General features: G+C 49.8%; 1 protein-coding gene across 2 annotated transcripts in view; it reads right to left on the bottom strand.

Annotated features, from left to right (window-relative positions):
* The window catches only part of LOC122133483 (protein TALPID3-like), a 46,748-nt gene that overhangs the window by 8,739 nt on the left and 14,515 nt on the right, over window positions 1-23,494 (bottom strand). For both annotated transcript variants that reach the window (XM_042709785.1, XM_042709786.1), the window contains 2 exons: window positions 22,834-22,997; window positions 21,108-21,201 (listed from right to left, as the gene is read on the bottom strand). In XM_042709785.1, coding sequence (XP_042565719.1) covers window positions 21,108-21,201; window positions 22,834-22,997 — 258 coding nt within the window. The remainder of the gene's footprint in view (window positions 1-21,107; window positions 21,202-22,833; window positions 22,998-23,494) is intronic.

Raw genomic sequence — 23,494 nt, 5'->3', positions numbered from 1 at the left:
GCGCTTTCTCTCTCTCTCTCTCTCGGGGCCGGGCTGTGAGGTGGAGAGTACAGTAGAGAGACAGGGAGAGCGAGAGAGAGAGAGAGAGAGGTAGGAAGAGTGGTGCCGGGTCTGATGCACGCTGGAGTAGAACGACGGCGACCTCACCGTAACCGACACTTCACACAAGGAGATGGGGATGGAGGGAGATTGCTTGACAGAATTGAATGGAACAGGACACAAATGGAGACCCCACCAAGGCCAACTTCTCAGAAATAGATGGAGATATAGAGACAGAAGATGAGGGGGAGAGAGAGAGACAGAGAAGATGAGGGAGAGAGACAGAGAGATAGCTGAGAGAGGGAGAGAGAGAGAGAATGAAAGATAGAGTGCGGTAGATCGATACAGCCATCATTCTGCTGCTGGAGAGGTGCCCACTCTGTGTGATTACCTACGCGGATGAGCATCTCCAATATGGCGTTATTTACAGCCACAGACACCGACAGCGAGCAAACAATCATGGGAAAAGGTCAACGTGGATTGCTTGGGGGTGGCAGCGACTCGAGTCCCCTGCTGGAGAGCACAGAGGTGGTCTGGGAAGATTAAGAACTCGAAGCTAAGACGGGTGGGGGGTGGGGGGTGAGAGAGGACATGTCTTAACAATATGAGTAAAGGTTTGACTGCTTGCAGCCAATCTGACCTCATCACCACCCACCACCACAAACAGTTCATCTTATAAACACTAAATGTCAGAGAGAGGCGTCCCAGCATCCTCCATGGTTCACTGCAAATGTAATTTACAGAAGGCAGCCTGGGGGGGGGGGGTTATGGTGCTGGAGAGTGAGGGGATAGTCGGTGTGATTTATGATTTATGGAGTTCTGCACTGCCATTAACACACACACACACACACACACACACACACACACACTCTTGTATGTGCTCAAGTGCACCGAGAGGGCCAACAGTGGTAGCTAACAGTTCCCAGTTTGGTCAACAAAGGTATCCATCACAAAGTGGTGCTTCAGAGGAGGGGGGGGGGGGGGGGGGGTCATCCTTTGAAGGCCTGAGAGAAGCAGGACAGGAGGGGGGACAGAGGGGAGGGGGGACAGAGGGGACGGTGGCCGTCCGACTTCCTCTGGCCCCTGAGGACAGATTAAGTCTATCAAAGGCATCAATGGCTCTCTTAACTAATCCTCTTCTCCTTGCTTGTTTGCTCCCCCTGGATAGGGGAAACTGTAGGGCCTGCTGATTGAGGCTTTGTGTTGCAAAGTGCCTGCTGAAACCACCAGCTCCTACCCATCCCACCCCACCCCAACAGTCAGCCGCTCCCTGGTCTCTGCTGAGCCCAACCCCAAGAACCTCAGGGTGCTGGGGTCACAGTGAGGGACAGTGCTAATTGAAAGTCAGGAGGTCACGACCCCTCTCTCTCTCTGTCCCTCTCCAGAGGCAAGCCGAGGAGCCACTATGGACCCCATCCTGGGTCTCTCCTCCAGAGAAGGGCCTCTGGGGCTCTGAATGGGGGGGAGGGAGTCCCCTGGAAACTCCCTTTAGCACTGTTTTTGAGTGTGTGTGTGTGTGTGTGTGTGTGTGTGTGTGTGTGTGTGTGTGTGTGTGTGTGTGTGTGTATGTGTATGTGTGTGTGTGTGTGTGTATATATATGTGTGTATATGTGTGTGTGTGTGTGTAGGGCACTGCACAAACACACTCCTTTCACTAACCCTGCCAGTGGTTTGTCCCAGAGAGGAATAGCAGGGGATAGAGGGGATTTGAGGATTTGCATGAGGGAAAAGAAAGGCTTTTATTCAGTCTTCCTCTGAAGCTACATCTTCGACAGCAGGAATGGATGGAGGGAAGGAGAGAGCAAGAAAGAGAGAGAGTGAGAGAACCAGGGGTCAAGACCCACATCACACATGCAGAGTACTTGAGAGTGTCCATGTGCGGGGTCAAGGAGCTCAGACCAGAGAGAGAGATGGGAGGGCCTCACAAGAGAAGTAACAGGTCAGAAAGAAAAGACAGACAGAGACACAAGAGTCTGTGTGTGTGTGTGTGGGAGAGTGTGTGAGTGTGTGTGTGTGTGTGTGAGTATGTGTGTGTGAGAGTATGTATGTGTGTGTGTGTGTGTGTGTGTGTGTGTGTGTGTGTGTGTGTGTGTGTGTGTGAGAGAGTGTGTTTGAGTGAATAAGTGAGTACAGGTCCTCGTAAAGGCACTGTACTTCAGACACTTGTGTGGGAGGGAAGGGAAGTCTTAAGGAGAGGTCAAGGAGACCACAAAGACACACAGAGACTTATAGGGGCAAAAATAAAGACAGATAGAAAGATTGTGGGAGAGCACAAAGGGAGAAGGCAAAAGGGAAGATAAATGAGTGATAGAGTGAGAGAGAGAGAGAGAGAGAGAGAGAGAGAGAGAGAGAGAGAGAGTGAGGAGGTCAGTGCCCTGGGTCATCTCTGACTCAAGACAGATCTTATCTCTCTTCATTTGGTGTGTGTGTGTGTGTGTGTGTGTGTGTGTGTGTGTGTGTGTGTGTGTGTGGGGTGGGGGCGTTATGGAACGGCCCTCGTGGGCTTTTTCCACCCAGCTTAGAGTAGTGTATCAATCTCAATCTGTGACACCATTACACAAGACCATCCAGTCAGGGGGTGACACTGGTTAGAGGATTGCAAATTGGTGTGACACGGTGTGGTGTGGTGTGACACTGGTGTGGTGTGACACTGGTGTGGTACGGTGTGGTGTGACACTGGTGTGGTACTGGTGTGGTGTGACACCATAACACAAGACCATCCAGTCAGGGGATGACACTGGTTAGAGGATTGCAAATTGCTGGACTTAATAAGAAGAACTCAAATTCTGTTCTGTGTCAGCAATCATAGGCAGTCTGCATAGTTGGAGAAGGCGCTGCCATCTCTACCCCTGATATGACTATGTATTCATCTACTGATTCACTTGGCTGTAAATACTTGCACAGTGTTTGTGTTGTTGTGTGAGACATAATAGGCTCTTTATTAATATTTGGATGCTGTGGTGTGGTAATCAGTATGGGTCATTCCAAATAAATGAATCAAATGTGTGTGTGTGTGTGTGTGTATGGGGTGGGGGGGTGGGGGTTATGGAACGGCCCTCGTGGGCTTTTTCCACCCAGCTTAGAGTAGTGTATCAATCTCAATCTGTGACTCCATTACACAAGACCATCCAGTCAGGGGGTGACACTGGTGTGGTGTTGGTGTGGTGTGGGACCAGACCAGGGCCTGAGCCAGCCCATGTAAGAGTGGAGGTGCAGCTCCAGCATCTCACTGCCAGACAGGAAAACGCATCAGATTTGACCCCAGCCCTGCCAGTCGCTCCAAATCCAGAATTATAACTTAATAGAGTGGAATGGAACAAGCATCTGCTGGATTGGTTAGACCCGTTCCAATCTCCTTCCCAGTGTGTGTGTGTGTGTGTTTTTACTCTCACACCTATGCCGAAGTCTCTCTGGGAACAGTTAGTGGCACTGTGAATAGATTTGGGCTTATCGCAATGTCTACACACAATGCTATATGATGCCTAGATATTGTAGCTCTCCAACCGTGACCAGGAAATCATTTGGGAAACGTTTAGAAACCAGCGCAATGCATATTCCAGAAGTGAAGGTCATTATTTCTCAGAAAGGGTTGTTTCTTTGTCTTTTTTCCCCCCCACTAAATAAAAGCACAAAGAGGAGCCTAGGTCGCCTTTTGATCCACTGCTTAGAAGAGGGATATATTTAGAGAAGTGGGTTATTTGTCTCAGGAGACAGGGGGGGGCGGGGGGGGGACCTTCAGAGACCATGCCTAGAAAGCCAGTGGAAACACACTTCAGAGCAGACCCATTTCAAAGCAGGTCACACTGAAAGGTACTACTGGTGAACCTCTTCCCCCGTTACCCCCCACACACACACACACACACACACACACACACACACACACACACACACACACACACACACACACACACACACAAAACACACACACACACACACAAGCTCTGCAATCCACCAACCTCTAAATTGAATCATCCTTTTAAGTAAACATTGCTCAGCCCAAGGCATTTCTCCATTCCTCCAACATTTGAGGCAAAAACAACTAAATAAATAAACAAATAAACGGTTATTTGACTCCTTTTTGCTCCACTTCCTCAAATCTTTTCACAATTTCAGATCTGCTACAGAGAAAATAAGGTTGTGTTTTTTTTGTATGGGGTCGACCTCCGCTGGGAATAGCAGGACTCATCTGACCTAAATAGCAATCATGTTCTTGAGTCTATGTGCCAAACAGCTGTGAAGACACTAAAACACACACGCACACACACTCTGCAGACGCGTGCACACACACATCCGTGCAAAAACACATCCGTGCACACACACACACACTCCCCAGAATGCATTTGAGAAATGCCTATCACCCAAGCTAACTACTTCTCTATTCAACCTCGCCAATCTTTCTGGCTCCTTTAACAGGGAGGGCAGATCTCGCGTCATTGTGAAATTGAGGAAACCATTTTGAAATCCAAACAGACTGAATGGAAAAAATTAAATAAAAAAGGAAAACCGTACATCAAATGGAGAAAAAGGTGTTTAAAAGCTCTAAATCTGAACCTCGAGCTGAGAGGACCCTCTCATTCAGACACACAGGATTTATGCCAGCGCCATTTCCTTTTAGTCTATTATAAGGGAGGCACACAAAATAAACATCAATCAATCCAATGATTGGGACATTCTCTGGCATTTTCTCAGAAATATGGGACCATTTCTCAGGCTGGGACTGTGCCAGGGAAACTTCACGGGAAATTGCATAAAGTACCAACCTGGCTCCAAATACGTCATCTGGAGTGAACTTTCCCGTTTTTCTATTTATGTTTGAATGGATGTAGATGTAAGAGCAGTTTGTGCAGAGTCTCTCCGTACGCCGTCCTTCCAGTCACGCGGGCGGCTCAAGCCAACCAGCTCACCTATGAACTGGGAGGGTTCTAAAGCCGAAGCAGTGAACGCAAGCCAGCGCTATTCTACGACAACTGTGGAAGGACATAACGCAGAATTGGTCCCCTGTTGAAGGCCATTGCTTGTGTAAGTGCAGATCTTTTTCTCTGATGTTCAGATCTCTTCCAACAAATGGCAGCCTGCTGCGCCTCTCTTACAGGACATGGCCGAGACAGCCAGACTCAATGACATCCTGCCCTGCTGAGAACCGTTGGCCAGCAGTCCACAATAGCCACATGGAAGCAGGGAAAAATGTGTGTGCTTGTGTGTGTGTGTGTGTGTGTGTGTAAGAGGGGGAAGTGTACTTCAGTGGACACGGCTACATCTCAGTCTGGTGCGCACAACGCCAAGGATGGTCCGCACAGCACCCACATTTTGTGCACGTTTATTGTGCATGTGCACGCAAGGCTCAGACTCAGGCTCAAGACAAAACCTAATCTATTTAGCAGACGCTTTAATGCAAGCGACTTACAGTACCGATGCACATTTTCATTAGTATATTTGCTCCTTGGGAATAAAACTACTGGAAACTTGCTGAGTTTCGTTTATTTTATGCCTCAGCAAAGCATAGCTAATTAGATTACCGGCAACAGTATATAAAGTAGGTAGCTGAGATAGAGGAGTAAATGGTTATGAAGGGGCAGAGAAAACGACAGACATATAAAAATAACAGTCTTTGCTGTAGACAAGATGTAGAGATACACTGTCAATGAGCTTGTGTGCTTACAGACGTGTCCACAACAGCAAAACTAGTATACTTTGGAGACACATATGAGACACATTTGCGTTGCGTGGCACAGACGTTCTGGACCGTATATAAGACCTAAGCATGCCTGCGTGTGTGGGTGTGTGTGTGTGTGCCTGCGTGCGTATGCTGTGGAAATTCTGGTGCTTACAGTAGGCAAGCTCCTGTCAGCTTGTGTTTTGATCATGCTTTTGACCAGGTGACCATTTTAGGTTATGCTCATAATAATCATACAATAGAGAGGGGTCAGAAATCCCTCCTGCCTCCTCTCCTCTCCTCTCCTTTCCTCTCCTCTCCTGCTCCAATCCCCTGCCAGAGTCTGCCGAAGGCCCAGATGGAAACAGGGACAGATGGGAGGGCTAAGAGTGGAAGGACGAGGAGAGGAGAAGTGTGCGGGAAGAAGGGAGGGGTGGAGGAGGTGTGGAAACACGTTTACTCAGGTATGACAGAGTCTACAGCACAGGAGGGGGAGCCTCTCTCAGCTCTAATCACTGAGAGAGAGAGAGAGAGAGAGAGAGAGAGGGAAGGAGAGAGAGAGAGGGAGAGAGGAAGAGGGAAGGAGAGAGAGAGAGAAAGAGAGAGAGAAGGAAAGATAGAGGGAGATTGCTGTGGTGTGGGTCACTGAGGGCCTGTAGGCAAGAGGCCCCAGCCCCACTGCCATCTGCCTAGGGGGGAGAGGGAGAGTGCATCTGTCCATATGCCCTTAATTATATGAACTGAGGAGAGGGCTGGGGCATGGGCAGGGCACTATGTGTCCACTGATAACTATGGACCAGGAAGAGGGGACTTTTATTGAGGTGTATTGTGAGAGGTGCAAGAGGGAGTGTGTATGTGTGTATGTGTGTGTGTATATGTGTGTGTGTGTGTGTGTGTGTGTGTGTGTGGGGACGTATATGTATATCAAGGGGGAGTGTTGTGAATTCCTGGTGGCAAATTCCTGGTGTACTGTGCATTAGGAGTGTGTGTGTGTGAGTGTGTGTAAGTGAGTGTGTGTGTGTGTGTGTGTGTGTGTGTGTGTGTGTGTGTGTGTGTGTGTGTGTGTGCGCGTGAGTGAATGTGTGTGTGTGAGTGAGTGTGTGCGTGAGTGTGTGTGTAAGTGTGTGTGTGTGTGTGCGTGCGTGAGTGAGTGTGTGTGTGTGAGTGAGTGTGTGTGTGAGTGTGTGTGTGTGTGTGAGTGTCTCAGGGGGTATTCTCTGTGCATATGTTCTATATTGTGGCTGGAGGTCTGCTCTTGTAATTGGGGAAAGTGACTGACAGAGTGACCATGGCGGATAGAAACCCGACTGCATTTGTCTTTGGCTGTCATTATACAGCCTTGCCAATAGCTGGGTCTTGACAGGGTTAGTGAGAGCGCGGAGAGCAGCGGCCCCACATTTTCACTTGTGGGGATTTGCAGAGGAATTTTCCCTCTGTTTGTCAAGCCATAAACAGCTGGGTGGCCTTCAGAGTCTCAAACCATGAGGTGATATTCATCTTTAATGATGAGGAACAGTACAATAACACAGACAGGCGCGTGTGCGCACACACACACATGCACACACTCTCTCTGTCGCTCACACACACACACACACATAGAGGAGTATTGGGTGCGTGTCTACAGTACAAAAACTGCGGACTCGAGTCCTCATTTGCAAATTTGATTAAAAGGATTTACTAAACTAACAAGACCATCTAAGCGGCTGATTAATTTTGCAGACCGAATGGTGATTCATTTAAATTCTTAGAGGAAATTGCCCTTGGGATACGAAAAAAAAAAGGCCACCATTGCTAAAGCCATTAAAATTCACACTCAATAGGCCGAGGGCTGTATCCATTGAAATAATTCAATTTAATTTCTGTACTGAGGCTTCAAGCAATTACATTGTGCGCCTGGCCCTTGTAAAGGCTTCGTTTCATGAGCTGAACGCCTGAGAATATTGCAGTGTCACATCCTTGGGGGGGGGGGGGGCTTTTTAATGGCGCGTTATCAAATTCAACAGTGGGGCCATCTTTACGCTCTGACCTCGTCATCAAACTTCGATCCCAGAAGACATGCAAGGGGTACAGACAGCGAGAAACGCATCATGGAAAAAGACCATGGAAAGGGGGAGGACGCAAAACAAAAGCCACATTTACACAGAGAGAGAGAGAGAGAGAGAGAGAGAGAGGGAGAGAGGGAGAGAGGGAGAGAGGGAGGGAGAGAGGGGGGAGGAGGAGGAGAGAGAGGGAGAAGTACAGAGAGAAGTGAGTAAATGAGTAATTGAATGAGGAGACAGCACAGCAAACAGCACGCGGGAGAGCGTTCCTCTGGCCGTGTTTTTCGGACGGCGGCCACGGCAACGGATCCTTCTCTGTGGCGGTGAAGGAGAGGAGAGTGCTGTGTGTGTGTGTGTGTGTGTGTGTGTGTGTGTGTGTGTGTGTGTGTGTGTGCGAGAGCGCTGATAGATTCAAGATGCTAGGCTTGGCTGGGTTGGGCTGGGCTGTGGGCTCCCAGGACCGACCCAGAGCAGGGAGAGAGGAGAAAGGAGAAGGTGTTGGGGGGGGGGGGGGGGGGGGGGTCGGGGAGGCTGAAGCCAACCAGAGGGAGAGAGCTGAGCTGGGGATTGGCTGGCAGAGAGAGCAGCCTCTGATGGAAACCAGATGAGGGGAAAGAGAGGGAGAGGGAGAGAGAGAGAGAGAAAGAGAGGGAGAGAGAGAGAGAGAGGGAGAAAGAGAGGGAGAGAGAGAGAGAGAGAGAGAGAGAGTGAGAGAGAGAACAAGCAAAGCACAGAAAGAGAGAAAGGGAGAGGGAGGGAGAGAGGAGGGATATAGAGATAAAGAAAACCAGTACCCAGTCAGGACAAAGGCAAAAACACACATGGCCTTCTTTAAACAAAAGACCTGGGGCAGGCAAGCCCGCTCTCCCTCCTGCCCAAACTGGTGTGCAATCTCTCTCTCACACACACACACACACACACACACGTACGTACACACACGTACACACTCACTGTTATGGTGTAATGGAGAAACATCTGCGTTGGACTGGCATATGCCTGAGGAAGGAGGAACTAGTCCAGGTAGAGCACACACACACACACACACACACACACACACACACACACACACACACACACACACACACTGTTATTGCCTGAGGAGCAAAGACAAACCGGAGGAACAGAACTAGTCCAGGTAGAGCGGCTGAATTCCACACTGGAGTGTGTACGAGTGTGTACGTGTGTGTGTGTGTGTGTGTGCGTGTGTATGCGTGTGTGCATACACGTGTGTGTGTGTGTGTGTGTTTGTGTGTGTGGTCCAGGTAGAGCGGCTGAATTCTGAATTCCACACTGGAGTGCTCCCCATTATCAGAGACTTCCTTTAGCACCGCAGAGCAGCGAGGCGAATCGCTGAGACTGTACCGTGCTGTCATTTCTCCTGACGCACATCTGTGCTTCTCATTCAGACGAGAGAGGGAGAGGGAGGGAGAGAGAGAGAGAGAGAGAGAGAGAGTGAAGTCAGAGTGAAGTGAAACAGAGAAGGTGGGAGAAAAAAAAAGAAGATAGGAAGAAAAAACTTAGAGTGAAAGAGGGAGCAAAAAGACGAAAGGAGGAGAAACAGAGAGAGAGAAAAGAGACAGAAGACAGAGGGAGAGTGAACAGGTGGAGGCAGAGAAAGAGAGAGTGGGAGAGAAGACGAGCAGCGGCGGGGACTTCAAACAGGCGCGCCGTGACCCTGCGAAACCCCGGGTGAACTGAAACGGGAGACCTTCCATTAAAACCTCTGTGCTCTTCCACCTGTGAAAGCAGAGACACCCCCGATCCACCCCCCTCCACCACCACCCATACCTTCTGCCGCGTGGCTTAGCACCCAGGGGCCCTCTGTGGAGGGTGCGGGCGTTCCTGATCAAAGACAGAGCCCCCCCCCCCCCCTCCATACCCTGTTTCACCCCCTCACACCCCCTCTAAAAAAAAAAAACAACCGCCAAAGAGATGCACCGTTCAGTTACACCCCCCCCCATCCCAGGAGAGCTTTAAGAGACTCTTGGTTGGGGTGACTGGTGAAGGGTGAAGAGGTGAGGACCATCTCCCCACACACACGCAAACACACAGCTCAGAGTTAAGTTTCATCCCCGTCTCCTCCTACCCATCTGTGCAGGGGAACACAATCTCTCCCGCTCTGGTGGGACCATACGGCGGGGAAGATTCCGCAAAGAACACGACACACACCACACCAGTTTATCTCAACTTCACACCGAGACAGTTGCATGTTGTATAAAAAACCTACACTCTAGGAACGGTTCAGTCACGTGTGGATCATCGCTGGTCATGCGGAGGACTGGAGAGCTTAAGATGAAGTGTTTTCCGAAAGTCAAATGAAGTTCTCCGAAATTTGTTTGCTCTGTTTGTTTAGTTCTACTGAAGAAAGGAGCCAAAAAACATGTCATTTGGAGTGAGAGTGGAGTGTTTAGGGGGGGGGAGACTTCTAATCAACAAAAAGCCTCTGAGTAAGCTTGAGTAAGTGTGTGTGTGCGTGTGTGTGTATATGTTTATGTGTGTGTGTGTGTGTGTGTGTGTGTGTGTGTGTGTGTGTGTGTGTGTGTGTGTGTGTGTGTGTGTGTGTCTGTCTCTTTCGTGGAAGGTTTGCCTCGCGCTTGAACCAGACTAATTAGTTTGCGAGTGCTCTCCAGCAGGCAAGACTGAAACTTTGATCAATTGAAAAGTTGAAAAGCGGACAGACCCTTGCGCAAACGGGCTTTCCACAGATAAGCTTGCCAGGCCATGACGTCTAACTCTCTTCCACGTCAGAAGCAGAGCCCTGGGGCAGGAGCAGCCAACATATGTGAGGAGTGAGGAGTGGCAGATCCAGGGTCAGTCGGGGCGCTGTAGCCACAGCACACTACAGTATCAGACACTAACATACCGGCTCCCACGCTACAGATCATTCCATGTACTTCACAACCTCAACTCTGTCCTTTTGCATGACAATGTTGGTTAATGGCTTCTCCTGTTGTGTGAAAAAAGGCAAGCTTGCTTCTTCTCTCTCTCTCTCTCTCGCCTACTTTCCTCCCCCCTATCTGTCGTTCTTTTTCTCTGTCTCTTACTTGGCAAAGCTGCGTGACAATAAGCTATATTCCAGGCAGCACAGGAGTCATCAATTAACAGCACATCTAAAGTCGTGATTCGTCCTCGCCATGTTTCCCCGGCTTCTGTCTCTGTTTAAGCAATTAGCGGGGTGCTTCTTACCACGGCCAGTTGGCGTGGGGATGAGGGGAGAGATCTATCTGCGGAGCTCACCCTAGACCCCCACCACTCACCCTAGACCCGGAACCCCTCGCTCAGCAGAACTTCAAACACTTCGGTCCAATCCATAGCAGACACAATAAAACGATATGCGTGGCCTGGTCAAGCCATTTGGAATGCCAAGCCTGTTCGAGGCCTGCGTGTTCTCTCGCCGATTTGCTGGCTGCAGCTGTTCCCTCACACACACACACACACACACACACACACACACACACACACACACACACACACACACACACGGACACGAAGAACGCAGATGGATGATCTTACATCAGTCTCAACACCCCCAACCCCCTCCCCCAATCTCGTCTTCCCTGAACCCAAAGCCGACAAACAGATGAGGTAAATATTCTATAAATAAGGAGGACAACAGTCGGAACGGAACAGAGTAGCCTACGGTTTCTCAACAACGCCCGTCAGAGCCTTCGCCCCCGTCAGCTGAATATGCCGGAGATGTCTCAACGTCTTCGCACAGATTTGTACACAGTTTAGTCACAGTACGGGGGGTGAGAGGTTAGATGCTGTTTGTGTGACTCACACAGTCTTAAGCTCCTGGCTCTCTCTCGTCACCAGCAATAACGGTCAAAACATCGCAATCTATTTCCAAGAACAAAACAACAATAAAAAAAATCTATACTCCAACAGATGTAACCACTTGAGTCTATACAGAATACTCAATTCTCTGATGTGTTCTTAGTTTGCAGCTTTTATCAGACACACAACCTAAAAGCGGTTCTGATTGCGTTCATGAGCTCAGGCATGGCTCGCACTTCTGTCTCGTTTCGCTAAAGCTATTGTTACGCCACGGGTGAAATGCCAAGTCCAATGGAGCGCCGTTGCACACAGGCTCCTGTCACCGCACTACTGGGGGGTGAAACCGCAAGAGCTGTAATGTGAACACACACACACACACACACACACACACACACACACACACACACACACACACACACACACACACACACACACACACACACAAGTATGATTACACACACACACACACACACACACACACACACACACACACACACACACACACACACACACACACACACACACACACACACACACACACACACACACACACACACACAGGTCTGACTGTACACAAGAAACCAGTGAAAAAAAACCGCACAGCTAAGATTTTCCACTGTGAATGTTCTGACTCGACTTCCAAGGTCAGGGGCATGACGGCTCTGCCTGGGCCCGGCCCGCGACTGCGGGTGGTGGGGCAGGGGAGGCTGGTGGGGCAGGGGAGGCTGGTGGGCCTGGGTGCTGGAGCCGGTTGGAGGAAGCGCGGGGCTGGGAAAAGCTGATGAACCGTGAAGACAAACAAGAGGATTGAGCTCCACTGATGTCTCAGTCAATCACTGCGGGTGAGTGAGTCACTGTGGTGCCACACAGAGAGAGATGTGTTATATAAACAAGTGTGTGTTCAGACGTATGCGGATGCGGATGCACACACACTCTCTCTCCCTCTCTCTCAACACACCTGACATGTAAACAACATGCCAATGTATGTTTGTGTGTGAGCGTGTGTGTTTGTTTATGCGCAAACACACATACAGCTGAAATAAAAAAACTTAGTAAGGGCACAATCAGACACACACACACACACACACACACACACACACACACACACACACACACACACACACACACACACACTACCCACACAACTCACACACCAACCCGCAGGCCTACTACCACCCTGTCACAACAGGCATTTAGGAGCAGAGCAGAGCAGCCTGTGGATAAGGCCAGGCCAAGCAGGGCCAGAACTGAGGCAGAATGACAAACGCGGCGCGGCCTCCGCTTCTCCTCCTCCCTCTCTTCTTCCCTCTCTTCCGCTGGTCTGAGTTTTACCACCGAGCTACGCGTCATGTGCCCCGGGGTTGCTGTGACAAGCGTGACGTCCATCTCTGACCCTGAGGTCAACCTCTCTTCGTCTCTCTATTTTACCTCCCTCTTTTGTTCTCCCTCCCTCCCTCTCTCTCTCTCTCTCTCTCTCTCTCTCTCGCTCACTCTCTCCCTCGTTCCCGCTCTTGCCTCACGTGGACTGCTCTAGGCCCTCTGTTGTCCCGCTTTCCTTCGCAGACGCATACTTTGCATTAGTGACATGACTTCCCAATTAATGTCTCGTGAAAGTTGTTGACTTCGGCCGGTTTGCAGAACAGCCGCGTCCTTTGTGTGTGTGTGTGTGCGCGCACAGGCCTCGGGCAAATGGCAAATGTGGGAACCTTTCCCTGTGGAATGGCCCTCCACAAAAAGCAAAGACATATGGGCGAAAAAGGTAAAGTTCTCTGAGAAACAGGGTCATGTGTAAACACACGGCACCGGTGCCTGGTGATGAAACGACAGAGAAGAGAGTGCTCGTACATAATTAATAACCAATTTGAAACAAAACACACAAAAAATGTTTTATCCTTTCTTTCTTTTCATTGCCTCCCAACACACACATTAACGCAGCCATGCATATGTGTGTAAGCGCCCACACACACACACACACTAACACACACTCTCACACACACACACACACACACACACACACACACACACACACACACTAACACACACTCTCACACACACACACGAACACTAACACAAACACACACCTGTTGAGCGACGTGAAAGAAAACACTTCTATCTATTCGGTACTCCCAACCTCGCAACCCTCTCCAGAAGCCTCTTCAAACACAGTTCTGTTGACAGCAGTCTTAGCACACACTGTGTCTGCCCATCTCTCTCTCTCTTTGTGTTTGTGGAGCGGATGCCCACTTTCACCGCTCGGTCTGCTGTCCAAATAAACGGCCTGGCGCTGCTGGACTCTCTCAGGGCCCGCGGGAAACCCCGGCTCCAGTTACGGCCTGGCCCAGACCTCTGCTCTGGCGTCGGGTTTTCCCAAACCTTTCGCTCCAACCTCCAAATCTCCAAGCCAAACATGGAAACTCACCTTAACCCTGGGCCTCGGGGGCAGGATGTATACGTCTCCACACCCAGCTACTGACAAGACTCCCCCAACTCCCCTAATCCCTCAGTGAAACCCTTCTGCACATATATGTGTGTGTGTTTGTGTGTGTGTGTGTGTGTGTGTGTGTGTGTGTGTGTGTGTGTGCATATGTGTGTGTGTGCATATGTGTGTGTGTGTGTGCATATGTGTGTGTGTGTGTGTGTGTGTGGAGGGGGTCACTTTGGAGGTACAAAATAGTGGGAAAGGGAGTAAGCAGAGCTGGAATGACAGCTGCCTTCACCTAATGCAACTTGCGGAAGATCAGGTTTAAAAAAAGGGAAAAGGGTAGCTAGTTAACCGCACTGCCATGGGTGACGGGCTCCAGTCTCTATTGGTCTGTCCGACTGGGTAAACAGAGCAAGGAGGACACAGCAACTGACTGAGGTCCTGTGTTAGTCACCCCCATTCTCGCAATGACAACGACGGCTATCCAACCATGTTTCAAAACCTGTTTTTCTATGTCTCTCTCTCTCCCTCTCCGTCTCTCTTTTTCTATCCATCACCTCTGCTCTCAGTCTCCACAGAGCAGCAATAGGAAGATGGGGGTGGGCCCAGAGCCAGGGCAGGGGGGCTAAAACAGTCCTCTCTGCCTCTCTGCCTCTCTGCCTCTCTCTCTCGGCAGTGTTTACTCAGTGTGTTATTACAGAGAGCAGAGCCAGCGCCACAGAGGAGGGTAGCAGAGAGGGCTTTAGGGTTGGGTTGGAGGAGTGTGTGAGTGTGTGTGAGAGAGTGTGTGTGAGTGTGAGTGTGAGTGTGTGTGTGTGTGTGTGTGTGAGAGAGTGTGTGAGTGTGTGTGTGGAGGGGTTTACGTGGGGATGGGGGATGGGGCAGGGGGTAGGTGCTCTGGTCCGCTCCGGTAGCGGCACATTGCAGACAAAGAAAACCGCGCTTTCCGCTTTTGTTTGTTTTTCTTGTGCCGGATCGGATTATTGTTCCTTTACTTCCTGCTCTTGGACGCAGAGAAAACACGGGCGAATCCCTCTCAGTACAGCCACCCGTGTTCTGCATCATTTGGTTAGCCCGCCATTTTCAGGGGAACGGGGGAGCAGGGTGGGGGTGGTGGTTTTAGACCACGTCGCCAGCCAAACACTGACCATTTACGACAGATCATTCTAGAACATCCATGCAGGGTAAAAAAAAAAAAAAAAAATTCCTCAGTGTAACGCCAGGAGACAGAGATGAGCTCATCGTTCCTCATAGTTTCTCCCCCAGATTCTACATTCATCCTCCACCCTTTTCGTTTCGTCGAGTTTGTCTTTCAGCAAGTCTGTGTAGAGTAGCCATGTCTGAGAGCCAGAGAGAGAGAAAGAAAAGGAGAGATAGAGAGAAGGATAGAGAGAGAGAATGAGAGAGAGAGAGAGAGAAAGACAGAAAGAAAAAGAGAGGGAGAGAGACGGGAGAAAGAGGCCATGAAGGAGGGTGGAAACGGGGTAGCATGTAGGCTTAAACGCATCTCACCCCTCCGGCATCTCCTGTGTTTGTTTATACTGCAGCGACGGCATTAAATCTTGGCTATCGGCCCGCGTGGGCCCGACTTGTTTAACACAGTGCACTTAACTTGTCCATCTCTCAGCACAAAAGAGACCAGAGACCAGACATCCAGTTTTGGCCTGAGTAAATAATCAAGCCTGCCCCCGCCCCCCTACTCCTGCTTCTGGCTTAACCTCGCTCGCTCTCTGTTCCCAACATCCACCATAGGAGTCGCCTCTCCTCTCCTCTCCTCTCCTCACATGCAGACACCAGGAGAAAGAAGTAGAAACTGGGTCTCTCTCTCTCTCAGTATGTGCATGTGTGTGTGTGTGTAGTGTAGTGTTTATTTGCTTTTCTGCACAGTTGGAAGAGGGGAATAGGAGAGGTCCTGACTATGCGACCCCAAACTGAGAAAGAGGGAGGGAGGCAGGACAGAGAGAGAGCGAAAGAAAATGGGTGAGATAGAGAAAAGGGTTGAGAAAGAGCAGGCGAGAGAGAGAGAGAGACAGACAGTTTGTGTGCATATGTGTACGGTGCACGGACGTATGTGAGAGCCAAAGGGTGAGAGAGAGAGAGAGAGGTTGGGAGAGAGACACAGGGGGGGGCGCAAGAGTAAAAATAAGACTTAAACAAACATAATAGTTTATAATGGCAAGCGCACCTTCGTGGGCCAGTTTTCCAACAAGCATGGAGGAACAGAGGTTGACCACATCAAGCTACATAAAACAAGGAGGTTTCTCACAGTTGAGAGATGGATGGGGAGAGAGAAAATATATTAAATACCATCTGGCCCTGCTCGCACGGATTTTAGCATATCCTGTCTACAAGGTTCGTATTTTACGGATAATAAAGGCCCTGGGCGTCTCTTCTGGGTTGTTAACAGAAAGTTATGGAGAAAGAGAAAGAGAGAGAGAAAGAGAGAGAAAGAGTGTTGGGATGGGAGCTGAGCATAAGGACTCGCTGTCCTGGAGTGGAGGAGAAATGTGAGGATTTAGGCCTGAGCTCAGGCAGAAGTCCAGTGGCACGAAACACACTCTGATCCCCCAAAAAACACAGCCTAAAAGCCGGAGGAGGGCAGGGCAGAGCGTGTGTGTGTGTGTGTGTGAGCGTGTGTGGAGGTGGGAGCTTGTGCATGTGAGAGTGCCAGGCAGACACACACCTTTTCTTCCCAGAAATATCACCCCCACCCCTCTCCTCGGAATGAAGATCAACATCTCCCAAACAGCGAGCCAGTGTTCAGCTACGAGGGCTGAGTGGTGAATACAGACTGTGCCAAGCTCATGGGGATAGATAGAGAGACACACACACACACACACACACACACACACACACACACACACACACACACACACACACACACACAGTAATATGGCTTTGGCTGTTAAGGTGTCAAATATATTAAACCGAAAAATAACTGTGGTACACTTAAACAGGACTGCCTGGATATCCGTTTCAAGGCTATCTTTCTCTGATAATAACCCACCTATAATTTAATCAAATAGTGCCTGATAATGTTCTATGAAATGAAAAACTGTGTTGCTGAGAAGGGATTCAACCCACAGGCAGCGCCTTTAACCATCCAGGAGCCTGTTAGCCGTGGTCATAGTGGGCCCATTCACATTTCACTCCCTGCTGGATGTCAAGGCCGGAGGGCTTGTGGCGAGGTACCCCTGTGTGTGTGTGTGTGTGTGTGTGTGTGTGTGTGTGTGTGTACATGTGCGTGTGAATGTGTGCACACATGAGTATGAGTGTGTGTGTGTGTGTACATGTGTGTGTGAATGTGTGCACACATGAGAGTATGAGTGTATGTGTATGGCAGGGGACAGTGAGTGTGTGTGTGTGTGTGTGTGAATATGGGCACAAATGAGTATGAGTGTGTGTGTGTGTGTGTGTGTGTGTGTGTGTGTGTGAATATGGGCACACATGAGTATGAGTGTGTGTGTATGTGTATGGCGGGGGAGAATGAGTGTGTGTGTGCGTGTGTGTGTGTGTGTGTGAGAGAGTGAATATGTGCACACATGAGTATGAGTGTGTGTGTATGACGGGGGAGAGTGAGAGTGTGTGTGTGTGTGTGTGTGTGTGTGTGAACAGAGCATCCATTCTGCTTAGAGGGCTCTGACTGGGTGCTAAAGGCCGAGATAGGCATCAGGCTGGCAGATGCACAGACCTGGTGGGAGCCTGACTGCACCACGCCGCCACTGATCAGTACAAGAGCCAGCCAGCCTCTCACAAAGAGCCCATTGTTACACTTAACAGTCTGCTGGATCTATAGGCCAAGAGGTGTACATTATTACCCACGACACTCTACGGTCCAATCTCAGGGAATACTATTCTTCACAAAGACACCGTGTGACAAATCACACGCCCCAGGCTCACAGCTAGTAGCTGTCGGTGTGCCAGGGCATCATAGTGTGCAAACACGAACGGCCACATTGTCATTTTATTCCGTTTTGTTCTGGCCCAGGTGTAACCCGTGATAGGGATGAAGAATGCTGTACGTATATTATGAGAGCGTTGAAGATTTCCATTCAACGATCGGGCCTCTGGGTCTGTAAGATGATTTGTTGCTCAAGACAATCAGTGCTCCTTTTCTGTGAGGTGAGAGACTCTACTCTACGAGAAGAGAGCCACAGGGAGACAAATGTGCGCCGGCTTGCCTGCAGAGCTGCCGTCCTTGGGCTGATGAGGCTTTTGTCCTGGTGCGGGGGACAGCTGGAGGGAGAATCACGGTGTGTGTGTACGGTGACGCACAGGTTGTGGGGAAGGTGTGGTGTGGTGCAGTGCGGTCTCATGCCAGGCCAAGGCAAACAATACGTGAACAAAGCATGACCTTGTCACAGTCAGGGAATTATCAAAAGAGATCATGGTCACGTATTTTCTATACCTGTGTACTGTGTGTGCAGAACAACATGCACGTACGCAGTGAGATACGTTCGTATTATATGCTGCAAACTGATAGAGAAGAGACAGACCATGCATCTTCGATATCGGATGGTCTTGCACCATTTAACATCGCAATGGTCACATAACCAACAGGTACTGCCTCATGAAAATCAAACAATCATTTCCATTGCTTTTCTAATAGCCACAGCTAAGCATCCATGGAAGAGTATATTAACATAATTCATTTCATTAGATCTACACACCACAACATTCATGACCTTTCCAAAACTTTCAGTAACTACTTTACTGAATTTTCATGACTTTTCCAGGATTACCATGACCGTGGGAACCCTGCTGAGAGAAATGTAGCGGAGAGAGGGTTGACGAGGATTAAGGAGAGCAAGGAGGAAAGAGGAAAAAGGAGAAAGGACAGCAGAGGCCAAGACATGAGAAGACACAAGAGATGATGGCACAGGGCAGCTGAGCTGTAGCTAAAGAGTGCAGATGGGGAAGAGAGTGCCGGAGAGGAGACGACGGGAGCAGGGGGGGGGGGGGGGGTGGGGGAGAGGAGACGATGGGAGCAGGCTGGGGGGGGGGGGGGGGGCAGGACACAGGGGCATCAGAAGACGGGAGGCAAGGCAGAGAGAGCATTGGGGGGCAATTTTCTGAGGAATTAATAATACAAGCAGCAGGGTCATTAAAATGCAGGTGCGCATCTGGCTCCCCCCCCCCCCCCCCCCCCCCCACAGGCGGGTCCTCTCGACCAATGAGTCCTTAAAGCCATGCAATGACACACCAAAAAGTCTGACATTCAAAAACTGCGTTCCGGCGAAGCCCAAGATAACTCAGAGTTTATCTAATGCTCCTACACACACACACACACACACACACACACACACACACTTCATTTTATATCAGGTGTACCGACCCGACTTTTACATAATTCTGGCCCCGGAGCTGAAGTCAGTCAAAGCAGCTTGTCCTTCGAGTCGTTCCATGAAAGGTTATATAACTCGAAATAGAATCAGAAGCATAAAAACCAACCACACGGCCACTGATGCAAAAGAGTAAACAAAACACAGCATCGGGCATCGCTGGCACGAAGCTAAATGGAATACTTTGGATGCCCACAGCTATGTTCATATGAAATGATTCTTAACAACTCTACCAAAACGTAATGGCTAATTCTGCTTTTCCATTCATTTTTATGGTCGCTTACCAGTAGCAACCAACCCTTTTTTTTTTTTTAAGCAAAATGGTTATGATGATACCCAAATAACCCTTGGAACCCCACACAGTTCTTAGTACAGTCCTTCCTCAGAGGTTCCTCAGAGAACCATTAGAAGACATTCTAGATTGTTGCAGTGCTAAGAGTGCAGAGGGAGACCCACATTACTCAGTCCCATCACACTTAAAGTTACGCTGGAGTTTTTAAATAGCAGAGCCCTACTCCGATGTTGACCTACTTGGCACAAAGTTCCAACCCACTTGTGTGAAAGACAAGAGGAACTGGGGACTGGGCAGTGGGGCACGTGTGCAGTGAAATGTACCCTGTGGGGCGCTGGGTACAGCTGCCTTAGCTGTACGCAGTGCTGTAAAAGCTTCTCACACAGGCCTACATGCAAGTGCGAAGACAGATCTCCTTTTCACAGGAGCCATCTTACTCCTACTCAGTATATGGGTTCAGGCCCAGGTGCTGCCTCGATGGCGTCTTGTTAAACCTTCTCAAACAGTGGGGCGCACAGAGATCATTAAAACACTGACCAGCGTCCTTCTCTTTGCCCTCATGTTTCACTCTAGCTCTACACCACGAATGCCAGGTTTCTAAATCAGAGAGAATGTCAAAATAATAAAGTCAGTGACAGTCAGTCACCCTCTGTCTCTTGTGTACCAATTTGCACTTTATTGGCCTCCTTCCTATCCAATATGGACACACACACGCACACGCACACGCGCGGGCGCGGGCGGGCGGGCAAGCACGCACACTCACACTCACACTCACACTCCACTCTCCGTCCTACCCAGCCTTCTCCTTTTCACACACCCTGTTGTCTGACCCAGCTGCTTCCTTGCTCGATCCCAACCCCTCTATCCCCCCCCTCCCCCCACCTGTGGCGCGAGCACACCTGGACGTGTGAGCCGTTAGCTGACACATGGCGCTTTTAGGGCTCCCGTGAGCCTGGCGAGGAGGACACACAACCGACACGAGGGCTGACAGTCTCCCCCCAGAGAGGCCAGGCCCAGACACAGGGAGGGAGAGAGGGACGGAGGGAAGAGGAGGAGGAGGCCAACGTCTGGAGGAGCACAGGCACACTGCCATCTGGTGGCTCAAAGGAGAACAATGTGGCTCTTTTCTTTTTTTCATGTGGAGAGGACAGCAACAGCAGCAACAAAGAGACAGCTGTGAGAAGGTGTGGTGGGAGAAGCCTGGAGACATGTTTGCCGTGTTTCACTGAGGTCTGGACTATTGCCCACGCACACAATATGACAGCCTTAAAACCATGAGCAGAGAGAGAGAGAGAGAGAGAGAACAAGGGTTGGTCTTTACCTGTCCACAAACAAGACTTGACATCATAGCTATTATCTAGGCTCTTCAGGAGGTTGGTATGAGAATGTGACAGTGTTGCTCTGGGCTATCCCTCAGAGGGTGGCACACTTAGGCTGTGCGTGTGTGTGTGTGTGTGTGTGTGTGTGTGTGTGTGTGTGTATGTGTGTGTGCTGAGGGAGTAATCTGGAGGGTGAGAGGAGGGCGCTCGTATAGAGACAGTACCTGGCCTGTGGGAGTCCCGCGGGGCCTGCTGCTCACACTGCCTCACCAGGAGAGGAGCGGGTCTGTGTGCCGGCTGAACAAAAGGATCCGGAGCCTACAGAGAGGTAAGAGGAAAAGGAGGAGGAGGAGGAGGAAGGAGACAGGAAAGAGGGAGAGAGAGGATGAGCAGGGAGGGCATATGGGGGGGGATAGAGAGACAGGGAAAGGGAAGAATAAAGGGAAGGAAGAAAATAAGGAGAAAAAGATCAGGGAGTTGAAAGAGGAAGAGAACAAAAGAGGAGGAAAGGAGGAATGGGAAGATATTGCAAAGAGGAGAAGGATTAGTTTGGAACAGTGGGGTGGGGGTAGTCAGCAGAGAACACACACACACACACACACAGTTTCAAATCTTTCCCCATTTCCTGGGTAAAATCCCCACATACGTCCAGTACACAGGCAAGGGGCTCCCAGACTAGCCGTAGCGGTGTGTGCTAATGGCATTCTGTCTTTATTGCACATTTAAAAAAAAAAAAAAAAAAAGAGGGGAAAGTCTAGTGAGAAGCCAGCTCCCGTCTGGAACATTAGCAGGTGCTTACCTAATTGTGCACGCCCTATCGTTCGTCATGTCAAACACTTACGCAGTGCAGCGCAATAACCCTACAGAGACCAACATTACTGCAACAACACTGAGAACTGGGCCACGGTTCATTTCTTTCTAATTCCTTTTCAAATGCAGTCACTTTGTTAACGACGTTGAATTTTTCATAGCCATGCGAAAATATTTGCAGTTCATCAGTGCTTGACTAAATCTGTGACCGAAATTAATCCACTTAAAAGGCAGAACATAAATAATGATTTACAGTAAGCACAATGAAAACATTTTACAGGACGGGTCTCTGTACGCTAAGAGCATCTAAACAGGGGGGGGGGGGGGGGCTTACTAAGATGAAGCTCTATTGGATTTGAGCGTGGCGACAGAACGCTGCTGCCGCCGTTTTTCTATCCTTTCAACAAGGACGTGGATAAGCCAAGTACAAATCCAGGGTAAAATCTGCTTGGAAGGCGGCGCGATTCAACAATGAGCGTACTCTGCCCTGAACACGATTGTGGCAAAAGATAACATATGAGCAACGTCTGGCCTCATCGTCTGCCTCTGCCTGCCAAGAGAAAACAGGTATATGCCTGCCAAGAGAAAGGCATTCAGTGTGTGTGTGTGTATTAGTATGTGGTGTGTGTGTGTGTGTGTGTGTGTGTGTGTGTGTGTGTGTGTGTGTGTGTGTGTGTGCGCATCATTGTGTATATGTGTGTGCATCTGTGTGTGAGAGTATCTGTATAGAGTGTGTGTGAAAGTGTATGGGTGTGGGGTGTGTGACTGCATGCATGTGCATGTGCATGTGCATGTGCATGCATGAATGGCATGTGTGAGTGTGAAAGTATACTGTATATATATATGAGTTTGGATGGTGTTTGTGCACTTGTGTGCTTGTATCAGTGTGTCTGTGAGTGTATGTGCATGTGTCTGTGCGTGGATGTAGGTTTATGAGTTTGTATTGGGTGTTTGCACGGTGTGTATTTGCATGTGATTGTGAGAGAGGGTGCGAGCACTGGGGAAGAGTTCACCATGATATGTGCCTCCTCTGGGCTGGCTGAGTGTGTGTGTGTATAGGTGTGTGTGTGTGTGTGTGTGTGTGTGTGTGTGTGTGCGTGTATGTGCGTGTGTGTGTGCGCGCACTGGGGAATAGTTCACCATGATATGTGCCTCCTCTGGGCTGGCTGAGCGGCCTGACGTCGATGGAGGCCCGGCAGGTCGGGCTGTGCCAGGTGGGGGGGTGTCGGGCCCAGACGTCGGCCTGTGCGGCCCGGTCGTGCTGGCCCGGAGCCCAGTGTCCGTGGACAGCAGCCCAGCTTCACCTGGAGGACACGGAGGCGTGAGTACACAGAAACGTGGAAAGAGACATGGAAACACACACTCACAACGGGGATGCGTACAGTAGTGGAAAGCAACCTCACACACACTTACGACTCCCTGAAGACATGCCGTCATTTGTTTGTTCAACGGCTGACTGACAATAAATAACAGCAACAAAGTAAACTGAGAGTAGTGTGCTAAATGTCTTTCTCTTTCCAACACACACAGAAGATGGATTGGTGTGTGTGTGTGTGTGTAGACCACAGAGGCCCCTAAAGTGGCATATACTGAAAAACATATGGAGTCTTCTGCTGAAATGTAGGTTTGTAAGGTTTGAGCCAACTGAGCGCTCGTAAACACAGACACAAAAGCACACACAAACACACAGACAAGGACACACAGAGACAGAGACACAAACACAAACACATGAAGCCAAAGCCCTGGTGATCATCTTTCAAAGCCTGTCTTCGCATGCCTGACACCAGAGAGGAGCTTCTGA

Source organism: Clupea harengus, chromosome 14 (assembly GCF_900700415.2).
Source record: "Clupea harengus chromosome 14, Ch_v2.0.2, whole genome shotgun sequence".
In the NCBI taxonomy this organism is placed as follows: Eukaryota; Metazoa; Chordata; class Actinopteri; order Clupeiformes; family Clupeidae; genus Clupea; species Clupea harengus.
The sequence above is the reverse complement of the archived record's forward strand: the minus strand, read 5'-3'. Positions and strand labels throughout refer to the sequence as shown.